This window comes from Strix uralensis, chromosome 11 (genome assembly GCF_047716275.1).
Source record: "Strix uralensis isolate ZFMK-TIS-50842 chromosome 11, bStrUra1, whole genome shotgun sequence".
Lineage (NCBI taxonomy): Eukaryota > Metazoa > Chordata > Aves > Strigiformes > Strigidae > Strix > Strix uralensis.
In genome coordinates, this window is record NC_133982.1 from 9,458,385 (window position 1) to 9,480,966 (window position 22,582).

Consider the following 22,582-nt stretch of genomic DNA (forward strand, 5'->3'; position numbering starts at 1 on the left):
CCTAGCACAGCACTTTTCCTGGTTGGCTCTTTGATCACCTGTGTCAGGAAACTTGTTAATTTACTCCCATTTTTCACTTACCAAATACAAGTAGGCATGCTCTTTCTCATCATTTTGGTAGTCAATTTGCAGTAGTAATACCGAGTTCTGTCTTTCTGCTCTATCATGAAAATTATTTAAAGACGGAGCATTAAATGCAGAGAGTAGTAATTTTTAGTGAGTCTCTAGTCTACAGTAATGTTTGACCTGTAAGCCTTATCTTATGAATCTTTTCAAAAACCAGGTAAGGTGGATAATATTCTCATGTGTTTACTCACCACGTAACTGGAGTAGGGAGGCTCAGTCTCTTTCCACAAGCACAGCAAAATGACTGCTAAATTTTTTCTCCTCTCAAGCCCGTGTTACAGTGTCTGCTTGGCTGCATTTTTTTTAAATTGCCTGAATACTTAATGTTTATACTCTTTGCACTATAAAGATCTCATGCAGACCAAGGAGCATGTTTTCTCAGCCTTTCCTAAAATGCCATGCTGTACTTTCTATATACTAAGGACTTCACTTAATACTACAAAGTAAACAGTATATCATTTAGCTCTCACATTTGGAAAATTTGGATAAAATCTTAGTCTATATTTCCTGTTGTTAAGTTACGCTTTTCCTTTCTGCATCAGTGTTGGGTTATGTTATGACTGCTATGACTTCAGAGTCTTTTGCAATGCATTGCCTAATTTTCTTCTTTATTTCAGGGTCACAGTACCCAGTTTTCCACTGTGTCAACAGAATCACTCATGAGGAGGTATCCGAGAGTTACTGTGACAGCAGCACCAAACCTATTCCAGAAGAGGAGGCCTGCAACCTCTTCCCATGTCCAGCTTTGTAAGATACTACAATTTAAATCAAGTGAAATAAGCCAATGTCACTGAGGTTTTGCATGTGAAAGAGGCTAGTCTAAGCAGGAGACTAGTTTGAACTTCTGAGTACTATGCACTTGTGTCATAAAGTGTAGTGGATATTTTTTCCTTAGTTGCTGGTGGTCTTCTCCCCCTTCACAGGGAGCAATAGCATTCAGAGAAGACAAAAGGGAAGTTGGCAACAAGTGAGTGTCTTAATTTCTCAAAATTGGTGTGACTGTTCAGGCGTGCACACTATACGTTGTCTCTCTGTGTACATTCTTTTCAAGTGACAGACTTCTGCATATACCTGTCTAAAGGAGAGGCTCTAGGTTACATCACTCCACATTGGATCAGTGTGCTGTAGTACCCACCTGTTCATTCCATGGTATCATATTTAAAGATGAGGCTGATAGTGCTCGCAACAGCCCCCTCATAAACATCACCTCTCTTTTCTGGAATTCAGTAGTTCTTCAACTTGAAGACTGAATTCTGAAGTGGTAGTCCTTGTTTCCAGCACGCTAATACAACCAGCTCAGTTTGATTTCCTTCTGAAAAGACACTTGCCATCAGGAGACTGTGACTTAAAATTGACTAAGGAGATTCTTTTAAATAATGAAAAAAAAACAAAAGTCAATTAATCTAGGGTATATACCAAGAAGAGAAAAGACTTAAAGCCAGTTGCCATTGTAGCAACTTTATTTCAGGTCAGCAGCTGTATTTTCCATCTCTCTTGTGGTTACATTCTTCAGTTCTCTTCTGAGCAGCAAGTGGCCACTCCTTATCCCACGAAGTTTCTAGTGGAGTAAGGGCTGTCACAGTGTTACATGCCTGACAAATGATTTCCTAGTGCGTATTACATACACAGGAACTTCTGAAGCAATTTACTTGGAGAGGTCTTCTCTCACTAAGCATTTTTCTCACCTTTTTCTTTCTAACAACTCATATTAATTCAGCTTCATTTGTTTACACAGGATAATAGCAATAATATAAACAAAGATATATAAATATTTATTAAAAATAATACAGAGATTTCACTTGCTCTCCACAAGAGTTCTGAAATAAAATGTGTGAACAGTTCAGATATTTCCCTGATTTGTGTATGTCCTCATGCTTGAAATGAAAACTGAAAGGGGAAAATGACACGTTTATACAAACGTGGTTAAATAAATACAGTGAAATCTTGGAATGGGAAGAATGTATCTAGGAATTTTTTTAATCTCTAAAATTAAATGTATTTATTCATTGCTTATCATTTGCTATTTCATTTTTACTGATGAATGAATGCCTGGGTGTATTATGTGGGGTTTTTGTGGTATTGTCCTTTTTTAGGGCCTTTGCTGCAGAAAAATTTTATGCAACACTTCTTAAATTTTTGGAAAGTGCCATTAGAGCAATAATATATATTATAGATAGATAGATACTTTTAAAACCACATCTATTACTGGCTTAATTAATGTTTGTAATATGTCTTGAAACCATGAATTGTGCAATCTCTACACATGCTTATTACTATCAGGCATTACAGGTAGATTGGTTAAAAGTATATAACATTGTCTTCATAAAGGATTAAGTTATGCATGCAGGGGTATTTTATAAAGTTCTGTTCCAGCATCAGAATCATGTAATTTGAGTTCTGTTAAGATTAGTATTAGGTAAATCTTTCCTGAAAAAATATGTCCTCTTTTTTATCTTTAGCTGGGATATAGGGGAGTGGTCTGAGTGCAGCAAAACATGCGGCCTTGGTATGCAGCATCGACAGATCTTATGCCGGCAAATGTATGCCAATCGTACCTTGACAGTTCAGCAGTACCGCTGTCATCACCTGGAGAAACCAGAGACAACCAGCACTTGCCAGCTGAAGATCTGCAGTGAATGGCAGATTAGGACAGAGTGGACTTCAGTAAGTATGATTGATTAACGTGGAACATAAAACCTCAGAAAATAATAAGAATTTTCTTCCAGGTATCACTAATCAAACATGAAATTTGCTTTTGTTTAAAACAGGGAAGAGGAATGTGCAAAGCCTTGGAAATAGGTGAATCTTAGTTCAAGAAAACCCTGCTCAGTTATGACCATTAAAGTTTACTGTTCGTAACCAGAAAGAATCTGAAAAAGAGTGATTGAATAGTCCAAACCACACAGATGTGTGTGTACAGAAGTACACAAGCTTTCTGAGCAATGCTTTTCTTTAACTACTATATGAAGCAGAGTTGGGAGAGTCCTGACAGGTTTGCCTGTGATGGCAAACACTGCTTTTTCTCATAGCATGTAGAGTTTAATTCCAGGAGTTATTCAACCTTATGTATGTATTAAGGATAGAGTCAGTAATTGCTGTTACTGTAGGTGGATGGGGCTATGCCAGGACTTTCAAATAAATGTGGACAGTAGTTGTCAGCTTTAATTTCTGTGTTGCTGACAAAAGGTTTGGCCAATCTGGCAACCATCCTAGATACTTCCATGGCCATTGCGTGAAAGAGGAAATACCCTGGTGTATTAGGTGTAGTGATGAACAAATCTCTTCCAGTTAGCCATGAGACAAAGAAAAAAAAATTTAGAGTTGCTGAATTATGTGGGTCAATAGACCATGAAAAATTCCAGCTTAAACTCTGAACCTAAACCTTCTTTTTCCTTTCTACTGAAGTGCTTCCTTGCTAATTCCCCCAGCCTGTGCTGGAATACATGTCGCAGCACACAGTGGCAGTAGCAGTACAGCTCCCCATCCTCACAGTCACAGTAGGCTAAAGAGTCTTGCAGCAGGCTTCGTGTGGCTTTATAGTGGGTCTTCCCCCATGGTAAAGCCTATGTGAGTTAGCTCCCTCAGCTGCTGCATTTCTGAGCCTGATGGTGGCATTGTTAACTTCCTAATCATGAAGTATCTGTGATATGTTGATATATTCTGGATAAAAAAATTAGAAATACCTAGACAGACAAACGCAAAGATACGTTGGTTGGTTAATTCGTTATTCATGATGAATGAAAATCCATCTGGAATTAAAGGACAGTAAAATAGATATTAAAGGTAAAGTTTTGATTATTTTATTGTGTTGATGATCAGAAAGGGGGGCTGGTTTTGTGTGGTTGCATTTTGAGAAGTATTTCAGTGTACAGAGCCTTTAGAGGTTTACTGCATATGGTGAATCAAGCTAAACAAATGCTTTAGAAATTGTAGCTGGTTGAATATAAGCATAATTTCAATAAAATTCTGTGATTAATTTCCTCTTGGAAGTAAAATTAAAGTTCTTGGCATGAGGAAGATCCATCATAAAGAAAGGAGCAATTGAGTTTGCAAACTGGTTTCAGTAGAACGTTTATTTGTGTTTGTGCTTACTGAAGTACAGTTAGGTTGTCACTTTGGAGACAGGTCTGTGACCTTAAAAGTAAGCCCGTCTTAAGATTTTAATGTGCTTACTATTTTTTCTGACATACAAATGTCAAAAACTGTGATCTAAATCTGATTAGAAAAAAATGGCTTTGTGGCAATTTTAAGTTTGGGTCAGCAGACTAGACTTTGAGAGTAACTCTGGACAAATCACCCCCTTTATGACCTAAGGAATGGGGTATTTGTTTTTATTAGTATTTTGCTATTTAATGACCTCACACATCTAGCCTGGGTTTTGACCAGTGTTCTAGAGTGAACAGTTGAATAAATAGCTACAGTCTGAAGATGAAGTCTGCGAGGTATCTTGCTGTAGGGAATATATTTTATATAATAAATAACTTTGATGTGTAAATATAGTAGACATGATTAAGCATTTGAAAGCAAAAAAACCCCAATGAGGCTGCCCTTGGAAGCTCTGCTAGGTACCCTTGTGTGCAGATACTGCATATTATCTTTAATCTTCAAATTCCCAGAGATTTTCCCCTTTAATTCTAGAGTGTTTATAGGACTCATCAAAACATTTCATGCGTACACAGCGGAAAATTATGTTCCCCTCTTGCTTCACATCATCAGGCAGCGTTCTCTGAGCTTAAAGAAAAGAGAGCAGGAGAAGGCGGCCTTTACTTGTAAGAGGGATTCAGAAGTTGTGTTTGTTTGCATTTTTCTTGCTTCATATCTGCTTATAGGTCAGGATCAAAATTATGCAGAATATGTCAGCCTGCTATAAAAATACCAGCAGTTCATTTGGATAAGGTGTAGCATGGCCTGTTGGAGATAGGGTTTAATTTTGTTTTCCAAATGTATCTGCATAGTATACTGCAGGATACTACAGACTGAGAATTTGATTTAAAACTATTAATGTGTTTTTGTTGCCTGTTCCTAGCAATCTAGAGTTCTGTAGCTTCTGTGGATGTCTTAGCAGGAATGAATGAACTGTACGTTCCCAGCTCCCTGATAAACCACTGCAGTTCTTGCACAGAGTCCTGATTCAACCTCCCTTTTGTTACAGTGTTCAGTGCCTTGTGGAGTGGGGCAGAGGACCCGAGATGTGAAATGTGTCAGCAACCTTGGAGACATTGTTGATGATGAAGAATGCAACATGAAGCTGCGGCCAAATGATATTGAGAACTGTGACATGGGTCCCTGTGCTAAGAGCTGGTTCCTTACAGAGTGGAGCGACAGAGTAAGGCTTCTCATTATCTTTGTGCTGCCAAATCTTCTAAAATACCTCAAGTGCATCAGAATTAAAAAATACACATTGGTACAGCCATAAAAGGAGCGATCTTATTTTCCATGTTTATCCTCGATCTGTTAAACAGGCAAGAACAAACAAAAAAATAATGATCTCAAGGGCATCCTGAGTTTGTGTTAGATACAAGAATGCATAGAAAGGGCAAGTGTGTGGGTACATGGCCAAACATCTGGATTTAGAATTTTCTCTGTGTTTGAATGTCCCAAAATATTGAGTGTGCTGAGATTTATTATTCTGCCTTGCTTAGCCCTGTGGCTTAAGATTCAGACTCTAAAAGTTTCCCTACTGTTTTTTTAAGGGATGGAGGTTTGAGGCCTGATGTCTGGGTCTAAGTTCAAGCCATAAAACAATTATCCTATAACTCTGAAAAGAGGGGAACAACTTCATAAACTCAGGCAAGGTTGATTCACACTTTTGTACTTTGTGAACATGGATGTATTTTTTTATTACAATGAGTGAGATTCTCCACATGAAAACAATAAAACCAGTGGTGATTTACCTTGTTTCATGATTGGGCTCCGAGCTGTTGTTAAGTAGTGATATTTATATGCTTTTGTTAAAAGGCTTACAAACATGGGCTAAGAAAAGCCTGGTATTTTGGTCCCTCTTGTGGATGCTTGCGTATCAATTTCATCTGTAGACAAGTTGAGCCTTCAGTCTGTAAAATCCTGATTGCCTCTCCCTTTTCTTTGACTGGTTGTTTTGGCAGGCAAATGATATAATTTATTGTTGAAACTGTAAGATTACATTCATAACTTAACAGATTCATTAATTAGATCATTTTGTGGTAGTATCTCTGAAAGCTGGGAATGTCTGGCTCATAGGTTATACATTAGTTTGGACACTCAGAAGATTTTCCCCATGTTTTAGATGCAGAGAAGGAGGAGGAACTTCACAAGTAGGACAGGGACCTAGTATGTCACATAATTTTAAAAAGGCTGATCAGACTGTTGCTACAATTAAAGGCCTGCCAAATTTTCAGCCACCAGACAACTCAAACAGATTTTACAAAGAAAAAAAAAATTATACACAATCAGTCTTTGTTGTTGTCATTTGAACTTTTTTTTCCCGTTGTTATTCACTCAGTGCATGCTTTCGCATAGCATGGACAGAAAGTTACCAGGTATTAGTGCAGATGGCAAAGTTTTTATTGTAGGGGGAATGGCAGTGCCTTTTTTTTTTTTTTTTAGCTTGTAGATGTTCTTTATACAGTGCTATTAAAGTTGTATTTTACAAGTAAGAGAGAGAAATGCATTCTATCCTTAAAGACATCTTTCTTGAAAAAGTTGGCCCAGCCACTATCAGCTAGTGCAGTTCCACCACATAAAGCACATACATTCCAATGAAGGCTCTAGAATCAATGTTTTCTTCATTATTCTATATTGATATTTTGTCCTCTGCAGAATTAAAAGTAGTTTTTGTAGCTGAAGGTTATGCCTGTAGAATGTTGTTATGCTTATTTATATGTATTAAATGAGACATAAAAGTGAAGCAGGTAATGTGGAAAATGTTGGAGTTTTTCTTACCACAGACATTTTAGGGTCAGAAAGTAAAGAATGTATTTTGTTACCTTCTCAGCTTATATAAGTGTACAAATTAATTTCTTCCAAATGCTTGCTACTGTAGTTGGCATTGTTCACCATCACTTCTGCCAGCAGTGGGTTTGGAGTTTGATTCACAAAGAGAATGGAAGGAACAGCTTATTTCAGGAGAAAAGTAGATTCAGGCTAGAACGTGGAGAATCTTCTAAGGTTCAGACATACCTTGCAACTTTGGATGTTCAGAGGAATTTGGTGACAGTAATTCCAGTGGAAGCCAGTGGAATAGTAGTTAATAGCTCTGCAAAGTCAGGCCTTTGGCCATTAGCTTTCTTACTGTGCCTTTCAAGTGTGGTTTTTTATGATCAGAAATCTCTCTCTCTTTGTAGAGGAGTGTGTTTCTATTGAAAGACAAGAGGATAATTCTGTCATGGAATGGAAATGGGCACTCCCAGGTGTATGGACTTTGCATGTGTAATTTCCCCAAACAATTCTTTTAAAAGTACTTTAAGCCAAGCCACACTTCAGCAATAAGCATAGATCAGCGATGGGCAGCCACAAATGGTTCAGATAAGCAGCCAAAAGTTCAAATGCTTAAAGAAAGCTTGTTCAAACCTCTTGAGTCTGCAAAACTGTGGTGGAAATCTCACAAGAACAGACCTTCTTTGTGAGATTTATTACATGCCTACTTCAAGTCCCAGCTGGAAATACCACAGAACAGTCTTTCCCATTGTATTTTGACATTTCAGCCGTGGCTAGAAATAAGAGGTAAAAGAACTTATCATAACTTTTGAGAACGGTGGAACTTTGAAATGGTTGAGTTCAAACTTGGTTACAGCCATAAGAAAGGACCTGGCCTGTACTTTTCTGAACCCATTTTGCAAACACTTAATGTGTACTGCTGCACATGCAGCAAGTAGAGATTTCCAGAGGCCTGTCAGAGATTGGTTAGGCACATACTTTCTCTTTCAGCAAGGGATATATCAAACTTCCATGTCCGGATTTATGTGATGCATGGGACATTACAATATAGCCTTGGTTAATTAGCGAAACATCAAGAAAAAGCACAGTAACATAAACATTCGAATTGTCTTTGCTGCCAACAGATGTTAAATTTCAGGATTTGATAACTGTGATATATGTTTGTGCAGAATTTGACAAGGGTATTCTTTAACACGGGGAGAGAAAGAGATGAATGGTCACGTCTGAGTTTTAAGAAAAGGACGGAATCTAGGATTGGTGGAAAGATTTTGGGGTTTCTTATTTTACTGAAACCTTGCGAAGTTTTAATTGATGAAAAATCATGCTAGTTTTCTTCATTTTCATTAATAATTTCTGTGGTTCTGAATTGCAAGATTATATCATTAAATTTCCATAAATGTAACTTCCGCAACACAACATACGTGCACTTAAAAGCCTGCAGGGTACATACAGACTTGTGTGTAGGAGTTGTGTCTCCTTCCCAGGGTGGGCTGTATGTAGCTTTCCTCTGTAAATAACACTTGGCTGCCTTCTCACCATGTTCTCCCATCTTTTTTTCCCAAAAAATATATTTATGTATTTTATGGCCCACCTGTTTCCCCCATGGCATTGACCTTTCTGGATTCAGTTTCTGCAGAGACTGATTCTTTATACATACAATTAATCCTAAGTAATTAAAAAATCCTCCATGTTGCTAAAACAATACAGTTCTTGATTTATTTTGATAAACAGGTATCAGTGTTGATTGTATGTATGTAACACAAATACTTTACCTGCAAAGCTTATGAGCTGTATGGCTACCATGTGCACACTGGTGGAACATGTAAAGGAAGGAAGGAAGGAAAACAATTCATCCTTAAGAAACAAACACTTACTTTCTGAAAAGTATATGCTCCGTTATTTGTCTGTGAAGTAGATCAGACCATATTCTGATATCCCCCAGACTCAATCTTGAAAGAAACAGAAATTTTTACACATTTCAATGGGAGAGATTATAGGGTAAAAGTCTCTAGCAGCAAAGTGAGACTCATCTTACTTTGTATGTGCCTGTCTTTACATTTATTGCTCTATCCTGAGTATAAATAAGAGAATCAACTTAAGTTTCATGGCTTTGTCTTCTACATGATCTTTAACCCCTTTTGATTATAGAGTCTGGACAAACTTTTGTGATATTTTTACGTGCATTTGTAGAAAGATGGCTTCCTGTCTCATAATTCTTTTAAGATGTCATACTGCATTAAAATGGCAGAGTTCCACCAAACTGCATCCATTAATCAGTAGAGTAAAGCTGGAGAACCTTACTGAACTTAGCAACAAAATTGGATTGATGGGAGCAGATGAGATTCTTACAAACATTTCACATGACTGATTCTTTGACAGCTCTAATTGCTGGAAAGTTTACTTCTCCTATGGGTCAGAAGCGGGAAACTGCATTCTCCTGATTTACAGCAACGGGAGACTCACCAGTGTTTCCTTCCAACTAACTGGAGCATTCCCTTCTTGTGTTTTTGTTTATTCCTCATTGCCATCTCCTCTGTTCATTTGTTTCTCATTTTATGTTTAGAGCATACTTAGAAAAGAAGCCAAAATACAAACAATTCTTAGATGCTAATGAGATTCTGAGGCCAAAATAAAATCTTGGGAAGAAGGAAAAAATGCTGCACATCAGGGAACAAAATCAAAACAGATCAAACACATGCTCTGGATTTCACTCTTCATTAAAAGGAGTAACAGCAATGCTTCTGTGATATCTTACATTAGAGAACTGCAGTAAGCTTCGTAAAAATCAATGCTTTATTCCTCACAATCCTAAAGCATTACCTAACAGGTACAGGTGGGTTTGTTGACCAGTCAGATGTGGAACTATCAATGAATATTGTAGTTCACACTCTTCTTCCACTGTTTTTTATTTAAATCGGGATAGGTCTCCTGGATCCTGAAAAAAAACAAAGGAAAAGAGACCACCTTGCAGCTTGTGCAGGCATTTTGTTATTTTTTGATTATCACTGTGTATTTGTTTTCAGTATAAAATGAAAAGAAGATAAAATACCCCTTTCCATTGATTTCATGTGAGAATCATATGGAAATAGAAGTTTTGCATTCTTCGTGTAGAAATATGTAACTCACTTCATAATTTGCAATGAAACAGAGCCAGGAGAGTTTTGAAGAAGACATTGATAGAAGGGTGGCCAAGACCTACAGAGATTTCTGTTTTCTTCTCTAGAGCTGATCTCTCTTTGCCACAGTTCAGCTGCTTTAGATGAAAATCAGCATATAAAATCCTTCATGGCAGGGAGGAGCCTTGCTAGCTAGGGCCCACAGTATCCCAGTTAGGTCAGCAGGGCAGGCTTATAGGTGGCAGACAGGGGCAAATGAGAGTCCAGATTAGCAGGCAAGATCATGGTGATGAGGCAGATCCAAGATCAAACTGAGAAACAAATCCACAGCTCAGGTCCAGTGACAGTAACCAGGGTCAGACCCAGCCCAGTGATCCCAGGGCAGCTCCATGGTAATGAGGCAGGGTCAAGGTCAAGCTGGGAAGTGAGTCCAAGGGTGAGGGATCACTGAGACCCGTACCCAGGCTGTGGTTGGGGACAGGCACATCTCTGATAGAGCTCAGGCAGGGACCGATGGACCAGGGCTGAGGTTAAGTGCAGACCCTGGGCCATGGGCAGGGGTGTGGGTGGAGGCCCCAGGTGAGTAAGTCAGGGCCAGTAAGGCATAGTGGTGCAGTCGGGCCCTGAGAAGTCCTTACAGCTCTCAAGGCAAGTGATACTTATTGTATGAGCCGGAGTAGTGAAGAAGTCTGTTCCCTATCATTATTCATTTCAGAGAGCATTAGTAATATGTACCGAGAGTATTATCAACTACATATAAAGAAAGTAACAGTGTGAATGTAGAAGCAGTCATGATCCAGCTGAAGTGTCCAAAAATTCTAAGACCATATTTCAAAACTTTGTTACCTTGGAAGGATACCATGGATCTGCTAGACTAAATACAGGGATGGTGTGATCGTGTTTGAGTTCTGACACAGCACCTACTGTATAGATGCACTCTGAAGGAAAGTCATTTAAATCCAGATATCAGAAAGTATTTTGGCAATACATAAGGATATTTGTAACTACCACCCTCCTTTTTTTTTAACTTTTTTTTTTTTTTTTAAGAAGTCAAGGCTTCTCTCAACAGTTTTATGTCCTTTGAAAATCTGCCCCCAGTCTTGGAACTGAAACAGAAGTGAGCTTCTGAAATACAATTCTTAGTTTATTATTGGGAAAACAAAGGTTACATAATCCTTCTAAAATCCCTTCTGAAAGGGATTTTTCAGAGTAGGTCCAATAATGCTAAGGAGTTTTATAAACATATTTCAAACATAGATCTTCATTTCTATTTTTTTCAGTAGTGTAACATCAGGAGGATGATTCATGAAAAACTTTGCTATCTTGTGGGGAATAATTGAGATGATGAAGGTTAACATGTGGTAGACAGAAATCCCGCACAAATGGGGACATTTTACTGGAACTCAATTGGTTGTTATTTGAAAATTTAATTAAGGCTAGCAATGATGCTGAGACCAGAGTGAAAGGACTCTTGAGTTTTGGTAGATCTCCTGCTGCCTCTTTCTTGTGGTCTGTTGCCCCAGTTGAGGGTAATGAGGAGGGCTGGCACATTAGTGAAAGGGAACTGGCAATGTTAAAGGGTTTTTTGCTCTACCACGTCCTGTGGCTGTGACAAAAATTCAGGCCTCCACTTGTAGTTTTGCAGGAACTAGCCTTATTTTCCTGGACTATGGTTACAGTTGTTTTCTGACAACTATCAGACCACTGGATTAGGGGTGGTTTTTTATTTTTAGTTTTTAATGGGAATGGAAAGCTTCTGAAACTGAACTCATGACGGAAGGACCTCAGGAAGAGGAGAAATGGCAGACTCCTTAAAACTAGGGAGGGTGTTCCACAGACTAAGGTTTCTGAGGAATTTCTGCCAATTAAAACAAGACAGTGAAACAATATATTTTTAATAATAGGACCAGAACAGAGAAGTTGCAGCTTGTGAAAGTTCCTCATGTCACACAATATTCGGTTATGGCAGTTACTATGTATTAATACAACAAATCAATGGCACAAAACTGAAAGTAGTGGGTGTGTCAGTTGTGAAAACCAAAGGGAGAGGATTCATTATCCAAACACTCCCTACTCCCTGCCTTGGGTTTTGGAAGTCATGGCTTTCACATGGAAGATTTTTACTGAAAGGAAGAAGAAAACATGAAAAACCAAATACTTAACGCAGAAACATTCAGGTTTAAGTTTGCTTTGTAAATCCTTTGAGAGTAGTTAATCTGTAGTAAAATCTTGCAGCAGAGGGTGGGACAACCCTATACCTTCCCATTTGGTATTTCCTTTGTTATTTGATATGTAAGCCTAGTTCATGCATAATCATTTAAAACATAAGACTATGGAGATTTTTTGGATGACTTTATAGACTAAACTTGTTCCCAGCTCTGGTTTGCAAGGCAGAAAAGCAAATTAGATTGTCAAATGAAAATTAGTTAGGAATAAGAAAAGTATTTGCAGAGTACGTGCATAGTTCTCTATGCATAATGTAATTGAACATACTTGCCGAGGATAAAATATGAACAGCCACAAAATTTATTTCTGTACAGTGGGTTTGAAAGGTAACCAATTTATGGGGCTCAGTTAAACAGTCAGTTTACCTAGGAGTGGACTGTTTGAAATGGGTTTAGTTTAGTTTTAGTTTACATAAACAGGAAAACGTTCACTACTAGCACAATTTACATCATTCTTGTATTTTCAAGATTTTGCCAGTTTACTTTGAAAAGACCTTAGCCATCAAATCTTGTTTGCTGAGGAGGTAAGTGTATTTTACATCTCTGTGTGAAAGTGGAAAATTTTGTTGTGCACCAACAAAAAAAGGTTCATTATGTTACTTACAGGCATCATTTAAGAGAAGCTTAATTATTCAGTCTTGCAGATGGAGGAAGAAACCATTCCAAACTATGAGCAATTTTTTCCTCTTCCTGTGGAGTACATAAGCATCTCTAAATTATGAATTGCTAGCTATTCCAAAATTGTATTTTGTTTGTTAAAAAAAGGACTTGTAAAAAGTTGAAACTTTTTTAGTTTTCTAGGGATTCCATTTCAGTAAAACTTTGCCCTTCTGTTTGAACATCTTGTGAAAGAAACCAACTTGCTGATAGGAAAAATGTTTTTCTATACTGTGTCTGTGGACTAAGCATAGCATGACTACATTTCACACAAATAACCAGTATTCTTCAGTGCGAGTGAGTAAAGAGTAGTTTGCAACCAACTGTACATTCAGTCATTGGTCTCTCTCTTGAGAATGAATGACTGTATTTGGTTAATCCTGTTATTTATAGTGGTGCTATCGTGGCATCTGCTGTTCTGTAGTTGAACTACTGGATGTGATCCCTTACATTATTACTGATGGGAGCAAAATCAAGCTAGTGGTCAACTCTGTCTCATTAACAGTTCTTAGAATCATTCTTAGTTTTATTCAATAAAATCTAAAAAAATGTTCCGATACAGAGTTACATTCATTCACAAGGAATGTACTGTTCATTGTGGAAGTAATACACAGTTTGTGCTAACTAATTACATTGTATGTTAAAAAGAAAATCTGACATGTCAATCAAATGCATCTTTTTCTCCTATATACTCCATAGTTATTTATGGTTTTCTTTGCATGTGTAATGTAATTGTTTAAATTCAATTATATACCTATCTTTCAGCAAGCTGCATGTGGTTTTTTCTTTATTTTAATGGTCTAGAATGAAATGCCAAATGCATTTTAAAAGAAAAAGAAAGAAGGGGAAAATTAACAAAGAATTAAGCAACAAAAAAAGTCTAACACAAGAACTGATTATTTCCTTAGCATGTTTCTGGTTTTTAGATGTCAATAGTTTGATGCTGCCCAGAACAGTGGAATATTGGAGACTTTCCCACTGAAGTAGATGAATGACCAAACTGTAAGGGCATAAATGGAATTTATCCCGCGTGATTTATGGATGACATGCATACTGTCTCCAAATATGTGACATAAGAATCTGCGTATCACTATTTGTTAAGAGCTTTCAGAATTTAGCAGTGAAAAGTTGAGAAAGGTGAATGTTAGTTACTGGGAAGTCATATCATTAGAAAGCAACATTGAATTTACATAAACTTCTACAGCCATCTCTTCTGCTAAAACTAATTAGCAATTTACAATTGAAACAGGTTGGGCAATAATTAGTGATAGTTACAGTTATTTGCTGAGGATTTACCTGAATCTTTTTAAACCACCTGTCAAAAAATGTTATATTTTTCTACTTTATTGTGCTCTCATACTCTGTCAACTCGTTATATGGAAAAGTTCCAGGATGTGCTATGCAGTCATTTTACTACCAATGCTACAGCCCTCAGAGTCTTCCTAGCCTTGTCCTTTTAACCAGTGTAAAAGTTCACCTGGCTGACAGTTTGAATCATCAGAGGAGAAACTCATAGAACGATTCAAAGGCTGAAATATGACTGCTGTCTGAAAAGCTGCTTATTGAAATTATGCCTCCTCAGATTATTAATTGGTATGCAAAAGGATGAATGAAATGAAAACTGAAAGAATTTACAGACAGGAAGAAGGAAGGAAAAGTAAGAAAGCTAATAAAAAGCTATAAAAAATAGATTTATTTCTTCCCTAATCCTTTGACTTCTTTCATTTGTGACTGCAAAGGACAGGAACTACTTGCAGTGTATTCAAAAGTATGAAACTGTAAGATAATTTGCTACAGCTGAATTGCAAGTGAAAATAATTGACTTTACATAAATTCATTTACTTTTCATGATTGTTGCTTCTCATTTCATTGTGTGGTCTGGAGGACAGACTAGTGAACATGTTCTGTCTTTTGCTGCCCAGTGTTCTGCAGAATGTGGTGACGGAGTCCGTACGCGTTCAGTGGTTTGTATGACGAACCACGTCAGCAGTTTGCCCCTGGAAGGCTGTGGCAACAACAGACCCTCTGAAACAACTCCCTGTAATAATGGACCCTGTGCTGGTAAAGTGGAGTGGTTTGCTGGGGCCTGGACACAGGTAAGTTCTATATCTAACATATGTATTTGTTTTCTGATGGTATTTTAATTTAAAAAATGTTTTTTTGAGCAATGAAGATGTGAGCCATAAGGTATTTCTACATCTCTGTGGAATATTTGGATATTTTTTTTCTGTATTTTGCTGAGTTGATGTTCAATACTTTTCAGCATCTGCTTTTTTTTTACTTTGATGAAAATAAGATTTTGTTCTTCTCTTTCTCTGTACCTTCATTTTTATTTCTCATCTACTGACCCAGTATATTTGTAAAATGAAAGATAACAGAAAAGTGTTTAGCATATTCAGGTGAAAGCTAAAGCAACAGATTTGCACGTTTTAAAGTAGAGCCTTTGTGATCATGCATACCTGGAGGGGGTGGGGGGTGGGAATTTCCAAAAGATAAATAAGACAAAACACAATGGCTAAACCCAAAAGTTAGCTTCAGTATTGTTGTGCTGAAATTCATAAAAAGAACAAAATTTGGTTAGTGGTCTGTATCCTGATGCTCTTTCCTCAGGTAAATTCTTCCCTTGATCCACATCTCAATAGTCCTTCTCATTCTAAATAAACATTTTTGCTGTCAGGAACAAAGGCATTTCAGAAGCTGTCAGCTGATGTCCAGACCTTTATGTTCCTTTGCGTAGGCTCTCATATAGTCTAGAGAGCCTTTCAGATTGCTGGTACCCGCACTTCATCGAGTTGGTAGGGAAAAGTCTCTTGGCTGTGTTGTTAACTCCCTGCATTTCAGATTCCAAGATCCTTCCAGGTGATAAGGAGTTGGAAATTAAACCGGTATGACTGAGATGGAGATTACAGGGCTACTACTATGCTAATGCAGTCAAAGGGAAGGGGTTTGAAAGGACTGGTTGCGTCTGGCGAATCAACAGTTGGTTACAGGACTGGTGCCACAGCCAGGGGTTTGGCTACTTAGACCATGGGACTCACTTTGTGAAACTTGGCCTACTGGGGGCTGATGGGCTCCGTCTGTCAGAGAAGCGGAAGAGTATCTTCGGTCACAGGCTTGCCAAGCTGGTGGAGAGGGCTTTACACTAAAGTTGCCGAGGGAGGGGAACCTCAATCCATCCCACTCCTACCAGCTTGATGCCAGCGCCAGCAATAGATGCCCAGAGCCTGGACAGGGGTCACAGGTCAGCAGGAGAGCACGTGAAGAGCAGCACAGAGGAATTCCAGCCACTCGAGCCAGTAAGTCAGCTTCTTTGGAGACCCAGCTTAAATGCCTCTGTGCAAATGCATGTAGGAGAGGGAATAAACAAGAGTTAGAGACGTGTGCATGCCTGTGGGGCTACGATCTTACTGGCATCACGGAGATGTGGTGGGATGGCTCCTGAGACTGGAGTGCTGGAATGGAAGGGTACAGGCTCTTTAGGAAAGACAGGCAGGGGAGATGAGGTGGGGGGGGTCGCCTTCTATGTCAATGACCAGCTGGAGTGCCTGGAGCCCTCCCTGGGCATGGGTGAGGAGCTGACCGAGAGCTTATGGGTCAGGATTAAAGGGAAGGCAGGGACAGGAGACGTTATAGTGGGAGTCTGCTGCAGGCCACCCGACCAGGAAGACTGAGCAGACAAGGCCCTCTATAGACAGACAGGTGCAGCCTCAGGTTCACAAGCCCTGGTCCTCGTGGGGCACTTCAACCACCCTGGTATCTGTTGGAGGGACAACACTGCAGGGCGTAAGCAATCCAGGAGGTTCCTGGAATGTGTTGATGATAACTTCCTTCTCCAAGTGATAGAGGAGCCAGCGAGGAGAGGTGCCTTGTTACTTACATAACACCATGCAGGTGAATAGGAACTTTATATCCATTCTTGCTACCACAGAGAAAAGCGTTCAATAAGATCACCCTAACTCTCCCTATTCTGTCCTGAATAAACAAGTTTCCATCCTTTACAATTTCCTGTTCTTTTAAGCTAATTCACCTTCTTCCTTTGCATGAGATTGAATTGTTTGATGCATACCAATGGTACAAAGTCTTTCCTGTATGTTGTCTGAAAGAAGCGTCTGACAATATCTACAACCAGCCAAATCCTGACTTCCAGAATGAAAGCAGGGAGTCGATAGACTAGAGCAGGAGGGAGAGTTGGTGGAGCTAAGGCTGAATGTTAAAGATACTGTCTTTTGGAGGAACCATTAAAAGAGAGTAGTGACAGAGATGTTCAGTGTTAAAGAAAGTGCAGTTACATTATTTCCTGTAGAATTTATCTGGGTGCGTTCATTTCAAGGTTCTTCATTCAGCTTAAGGTTTTTGTCAGTATCTGATAAAGGGATCATAAATTCCACCCAAAATATAAACAAAATCCCTACTTTTAATAACATATGATTGGTTTAGGCTAGAAAAAGCCTTTGAAAATCATAGTCCTTTAACACAACGTAAAAACCGATATGTTGTTGGAATCAGCTTCTAAAAACCTTTTTACACATGCCAGTAACAGTACTGTGTGTGTATTTAACCTTTAAATGGGCAGTAAGAGTCCATATGACTCAAATTTGCTTTTCAGAACTGGAACCAACACTGCATCACATAGATACTTGCAAACATGAAAAGAACACCCTGGCAGATCAAGGCATTTTCTAAAAACCACACACAATGTGGGGATTTGTAAAGCTGCAAAACTGTGCTCCAACCTTATAAACCTCAAAGGTTCAGTGCAGTGCATACAGTCCTGCTTCAGCAAGGAGCAGTAACACTGTTTATGGGGAAAGTAAGTTATGCTTCTGTCCTGGTTTTGGCTGGGGTACAGTTAATTTTCTTCTTACTAGCTGGTATAGTGTTTTGGTTTGGATTTAGCATGAGAATAATGTTGATAACGCTCAGATGGTTTCAGTTGTTGCTAAGTAGTGTTTATACCAAGTAAAGGCTTTTTCAGCTTCTCATGGCCTGCCAGCAAGAAGGCTGGAGGGGCACAAGAAGTTGGGAGGGGACACATGCATCACTTGTCGTTCTTGGGGTTTATTTGATTCTTTTTGTTTTCTTCCTTTTCATTACTGTTATTATTATATTTTCATTATTAAACTCTTCTTATCTCAACTCAAGAGTTTTTTACTTGGTTTTGATTCTCCTGCTATCCCACCAGGGTGTGGGGGAGGAGCGAGCGAGCAGCTGCGTGGTGCTTAGTTGCTGGCTGGGGTTAAACCATGACAGCTTCTCTTTTTATTAGAAAAATAAATACCAGTTCCTTTTTCTAGCTGCAGGTAGAACTACACTTTTTGATTTCTCCAAAAGCACACTTACAGTCATATGTCTTCTTCATAAAAATAATTAGAAATATGTTTTGAGTCTGTGGTACCATGTGGAATAAAAATGCACAAGTGGTACAGTTTTAACCACTGTAACCACTTTTAAGATTAAAAATTAAATATGTAATACCTGACACAGTCAGTAGTCACTTGAATTAAGTCATTACTATATCCTTCAGCATTTTCTTGTCCTGGTTCCTAAGTGGGACTGCTGGCTACTGTGTTAGTACTACACACAAATAATGATAATAACAATAACCCAAGGTTTATCTAGGCTACTGTTCTGGTTCTGAGAGAGAAAAACCCTACCACAGGAACTTAAGGAATACTTTACCCTTTCCTTTCTCTTCAAGTCATACATACGCCAGTGATGGAAAGAAAGATACAGTTATGTTCATTTTACTGAGGAAAGAACATGTAAAAGTAAGGAAATGGGTTTTGGATGTTAGTGTCTAGGTATGTGTGCAAGAACAGGGAATAAGCAAAACTTTACAAATTTTCCTGTTTGAATATTAATTTAAAATGCAAGTATTTGTGTGTGTGTTATTTTATTTTGGAAACAAATAGCGTGGAGAAACATGTTACTTTGGAAACAAGCTGGAGGACATTAGTAGAATAACAAATTCCACCACTGTTGGTTTTTTTTGTTTGTTCTCTGATACAGTGCTCTACTGAATGTGGCAGTGGAACTCAACAGAGAGAAGTCATTTGTGTTAGGAAAACTGAAGGTAATTTTGATGTTTTGAACCCCTATGAATGTTCATATTTGGAAAAACCTCCCAGCCAGCAATCGTGCTACCTCAAACCCTGTGGATCTAAGTGGTTTCATACAGAATGGAGCACAGTAAGTCTATCATGCTTTTCTGTATCTAGTTTTGTTTGATACATCTTTTTCTATGTATATTGAAAGGGAACACCGTTTGGATAAAACCGTTGATCATGAAATTGATTTAATCTTGCACAGGAATGATACTGAAAAGAAAGCATACTCTTTAGTACCCACTGGAGTTTAGGAAGGTTAGGAAGTATCTTGACCAGAAGGAGACACTGCATAGTTGTCTTTTCATCATTGCTCTCTTCTTCCAAGAATCTTCCTGTTTCATAAAGTTGGTTCACCACTTCATTGAGACTATGTAGTGCTCTGAGAAGTTCTTTTCAGACCTCTAGTTTCATTAAGGAGCATTTAATAAAGAATGAGGGATGTACTCAGTTTTTAAAGTTTTTATCATAATATTTTACTGTAAATTCTTCCCTGTAATACTACATTACTGAGAGAAAACTTACTGTACTGCTTCACGTACCTTCAGTTTCCCCTGGAAATGGACCAGCTATATTCACCAGTGCCACAAAACGCTTTAGTTTAATCTATCTTTCCATAATTTCCTATACGTGACAAAGCTTACTGGATTTTTACAGAAAATCAACATTTTTCTCCTAAATGAAATCAGAAAGTCCATTGTTGTCTTAGAATGAAAAGGGGTATGAAAACTACTTAGATGACGTCATATCTAATCCAGTAATTTACACCCTTCCTTGAGCCTTAAATCACATTCCGAATGACAGCTTCAGATTGATGCCTTCAGTTGGAATTCCCTTAGTCAGCAACCTTTGGAAATAGCTCATCCACATGACCTGAGACAGAGAAATTATTTTGGTTTTCCTTTGTACTAAATGCTCAATTATTTGACTGGCCTACTGGCAGCACTAGAAAGCAGAAAAGAGGTAAAATGGTTTTAATAAAATAAATCAGCTGAAGGGAATCCTGATTTTTCTTCCTTAATTGCAGATTTAGATATTTATTTGAAAACAACATCCAAGTTAGGCTCATAATAAAACCATGTAGACTGAAGCATGTTCTTTGATGTTTCTGGAAGTTCTTTGGATTCTTTATTAAGCTGTTAGTTTAGATTAAATAACTTCCCCTTAGCAAACCCATTTTCAAATGTGAACCTGCAGGTGTGTAGCCATGAAAGATACAGCCATCTGCATCCACAGAACGCAGCAGATAGATTCCTTTTTAAGGTAAAAAAATACGCACTCTTTGGCAGGTACAGAAGAAACAAGGTGCTAAAACTCAGAATCTGATAGGTATTTAGAGATCCCTAGTTACTGTTCCTAAGAAGTGTGTCTAAAATCCTTAAAGGTCTAAGCCCTTGTGACCATCTTCACTGTAGGAACAAATACATATGCTAGCTGAGGTTTTACAATATCATATTCTAAGTGTTTTTCTGATATCTCCTTCTGATATTGTTACTGATATCAACAGAGTACATGGTATTTCTTACTGTTAGACTTGAAGAGAAAGGATTATGGGGTTGTCTGTGAGCAGAATAGCTGGTTCAAAGCCCCTGTACTAGGTTTTGAAACTGTCCAGTTCGTATGTTCAGCAGACTTTTTATATGAACTCAAATAAATGGCGTGGCCTCTCAGCCATGGAGATTAAATGGCTGGCTAATGCAGAATGCTGGGGTTTGTGTATAGCGTATTGTATGTAACATCTAAATTCTATCTTGCTTCCATTTTAAGTGCTTAAGATCTCTACAAACCTGCACTGAGGTTCTTACTGCTGGATATGGGATAATTACAATATTCTATACAGGCATATAACGAGTAATTATATAAAAAACTGCAAGTGTTCTATTACTCTTGCCAAAGGGTTTTGTCTTTTCTAAAGTGGGGAAAGGTTGTACTTACAGATGAAAGAGCAATTTAAGAACACATTATTGAAAATATTTTGGTTAGTTTGCTACAATACCTGATTTTATGACAGTGATAAGTTGTTTTTGCAATGTTAAGAAATAATTATGCCAAAAAGTCAGAAAGAAAACATTCTTACTAGTTTGGGGCTATTAAGGTTTTAATCATAATAAATGACCCAGGTTTAATTAAGTTTGTGAGCAAACTTTAGGACAAACTGGACAGTGAGCCAGATCTCAAAGACCTCACTCAGGCAAAATTCTTGAAGTCAACAGGGGATTTGCTTCAGTATGGGCAGAAATGTGTAATAATTGGCTTTAAAAATACCATGACAAGCAATTACAAAAGTGTCTGGCTTCATAACAGACTTTGAAGGAGCACAAAAATATTTTCTTTAGAAATTCAAAGAAGCCTATAATGCTTAGTAAAATGGTTGTGCTGCAAGAAGTGAAAAATAATTGAGTGAGGAAAAAAAGCAATTAAAATTATTCCTGATTGTATATAAACGGAGGCAAAATGACAGTGCTGTCAAGTAGTAAAAGTTCAGTGCAGGAAGTTCTTGAAGTAAGAAATGTGAACACTGTGGAAAGAGTAGATTTGGGAGATATGTATAAATAAGCAGAGAAGAACAAGACTAATTAGAGAAGCAAGAAGCTAACTAATAAATTCAGAAAGGGAAATATTCTAGTGTGCTTTCAGTTGCACAGTGTCTACCATGGTTACTTGTCTAGTTGTTGGCCCTATGGTCAGAAATGGTTTTGAACCTTTAACAAAATTGCACCTGTTTGTTAAGGACTTAGAAAACAAAAAACAACAGAAGTGGTGAAGTTGATAAAAGGCTACAGTGACACCTAGGCCTGGCTTCAAGGTTCCCCTTTTTTCTCTCTGTATCTGCACATCTCATATGGTCTTCATGAACTTCAGCTTTTGTGTTTCAGTGTTCCAAATCCTGTGAAGGAGGATTTCGGGTTCGAGAGGTACGATGTCTATCAGATGACATGATAGCCAGTACTCAGTGTGATCCACAGCTTAAACCTGAAGAAAAAGAACCATGTAACACACAAGATTGTATCCCTGAAATAGGTAAGGAAGAGGAAGCTTCTGTTTTAACTATAGAACTCCATCTAGTGGGGAAAATATTTAATAATCTTGCAGAGGTTGTAGAGTATATTTTCTTTATCAAGTTCAGAGTTTTATTTTTACACAAAATACAGTTCTTTTTTATGACATAAAAGGAGGTTTTTGTTTCTGATTAAAAACGTTTTCCTTGTAACAGGTAAGAAACTGGCTTATTTTAAAGTTGCTGAGAATGTGTGAAATCTGCTTCTGTGAAAATCGTACATAGAGGGTGGTTTTATGCAGCTTCCTTGCATTCTCAAAGTTTTTCTCTTGGCACGGTGTTTAAAACAAAAAAAGATCGTGTGTGATATACTGTATTTGGTAACAGGCTCTATAAGAACCAATAACATCAAACTAAGACATTAAGGGCAATTAAGCAATT

The 22,582-nt window shown here is 38.0% G+C and overlaps 1 protein-coding gene across 1 annotated transcript in view; it reads left to right on the top strand.

Annotated features, from left to right (window-relative positions):
- Nucleotides 1-22,582, top strand: part of THSD4 (thrombospondin type 1 domain containing 4) — a 306,588-nt gene that overhangs the window by 276,967 nt on the left and 7,039 nt on the right. The window contains exons 11-16 of the mRNA XM_074880649.1: nt 744-873; nt 2,586-2,790; nt 5,279-5,452; nt 14,962-15,135; nt 19,049-19,228; nt 22,020-22,164. Coding sequence (XP_074736750.1) covers nt 744-873; nt 2,586-2,790; nt 5,279-5,452; nt 14,962-15,135; nt 19,049-19,228; nt 22,020-22,164 — 1,008 coding nt within the window. The remainder of the gene's footprint in view (nt 1-743; nt 874-2,585; nt 2,791-5,278; nt 5,453-14,961; nt 15,136-19,048; nt 19,229-22,019; nt 22,165-22,582) is intronic.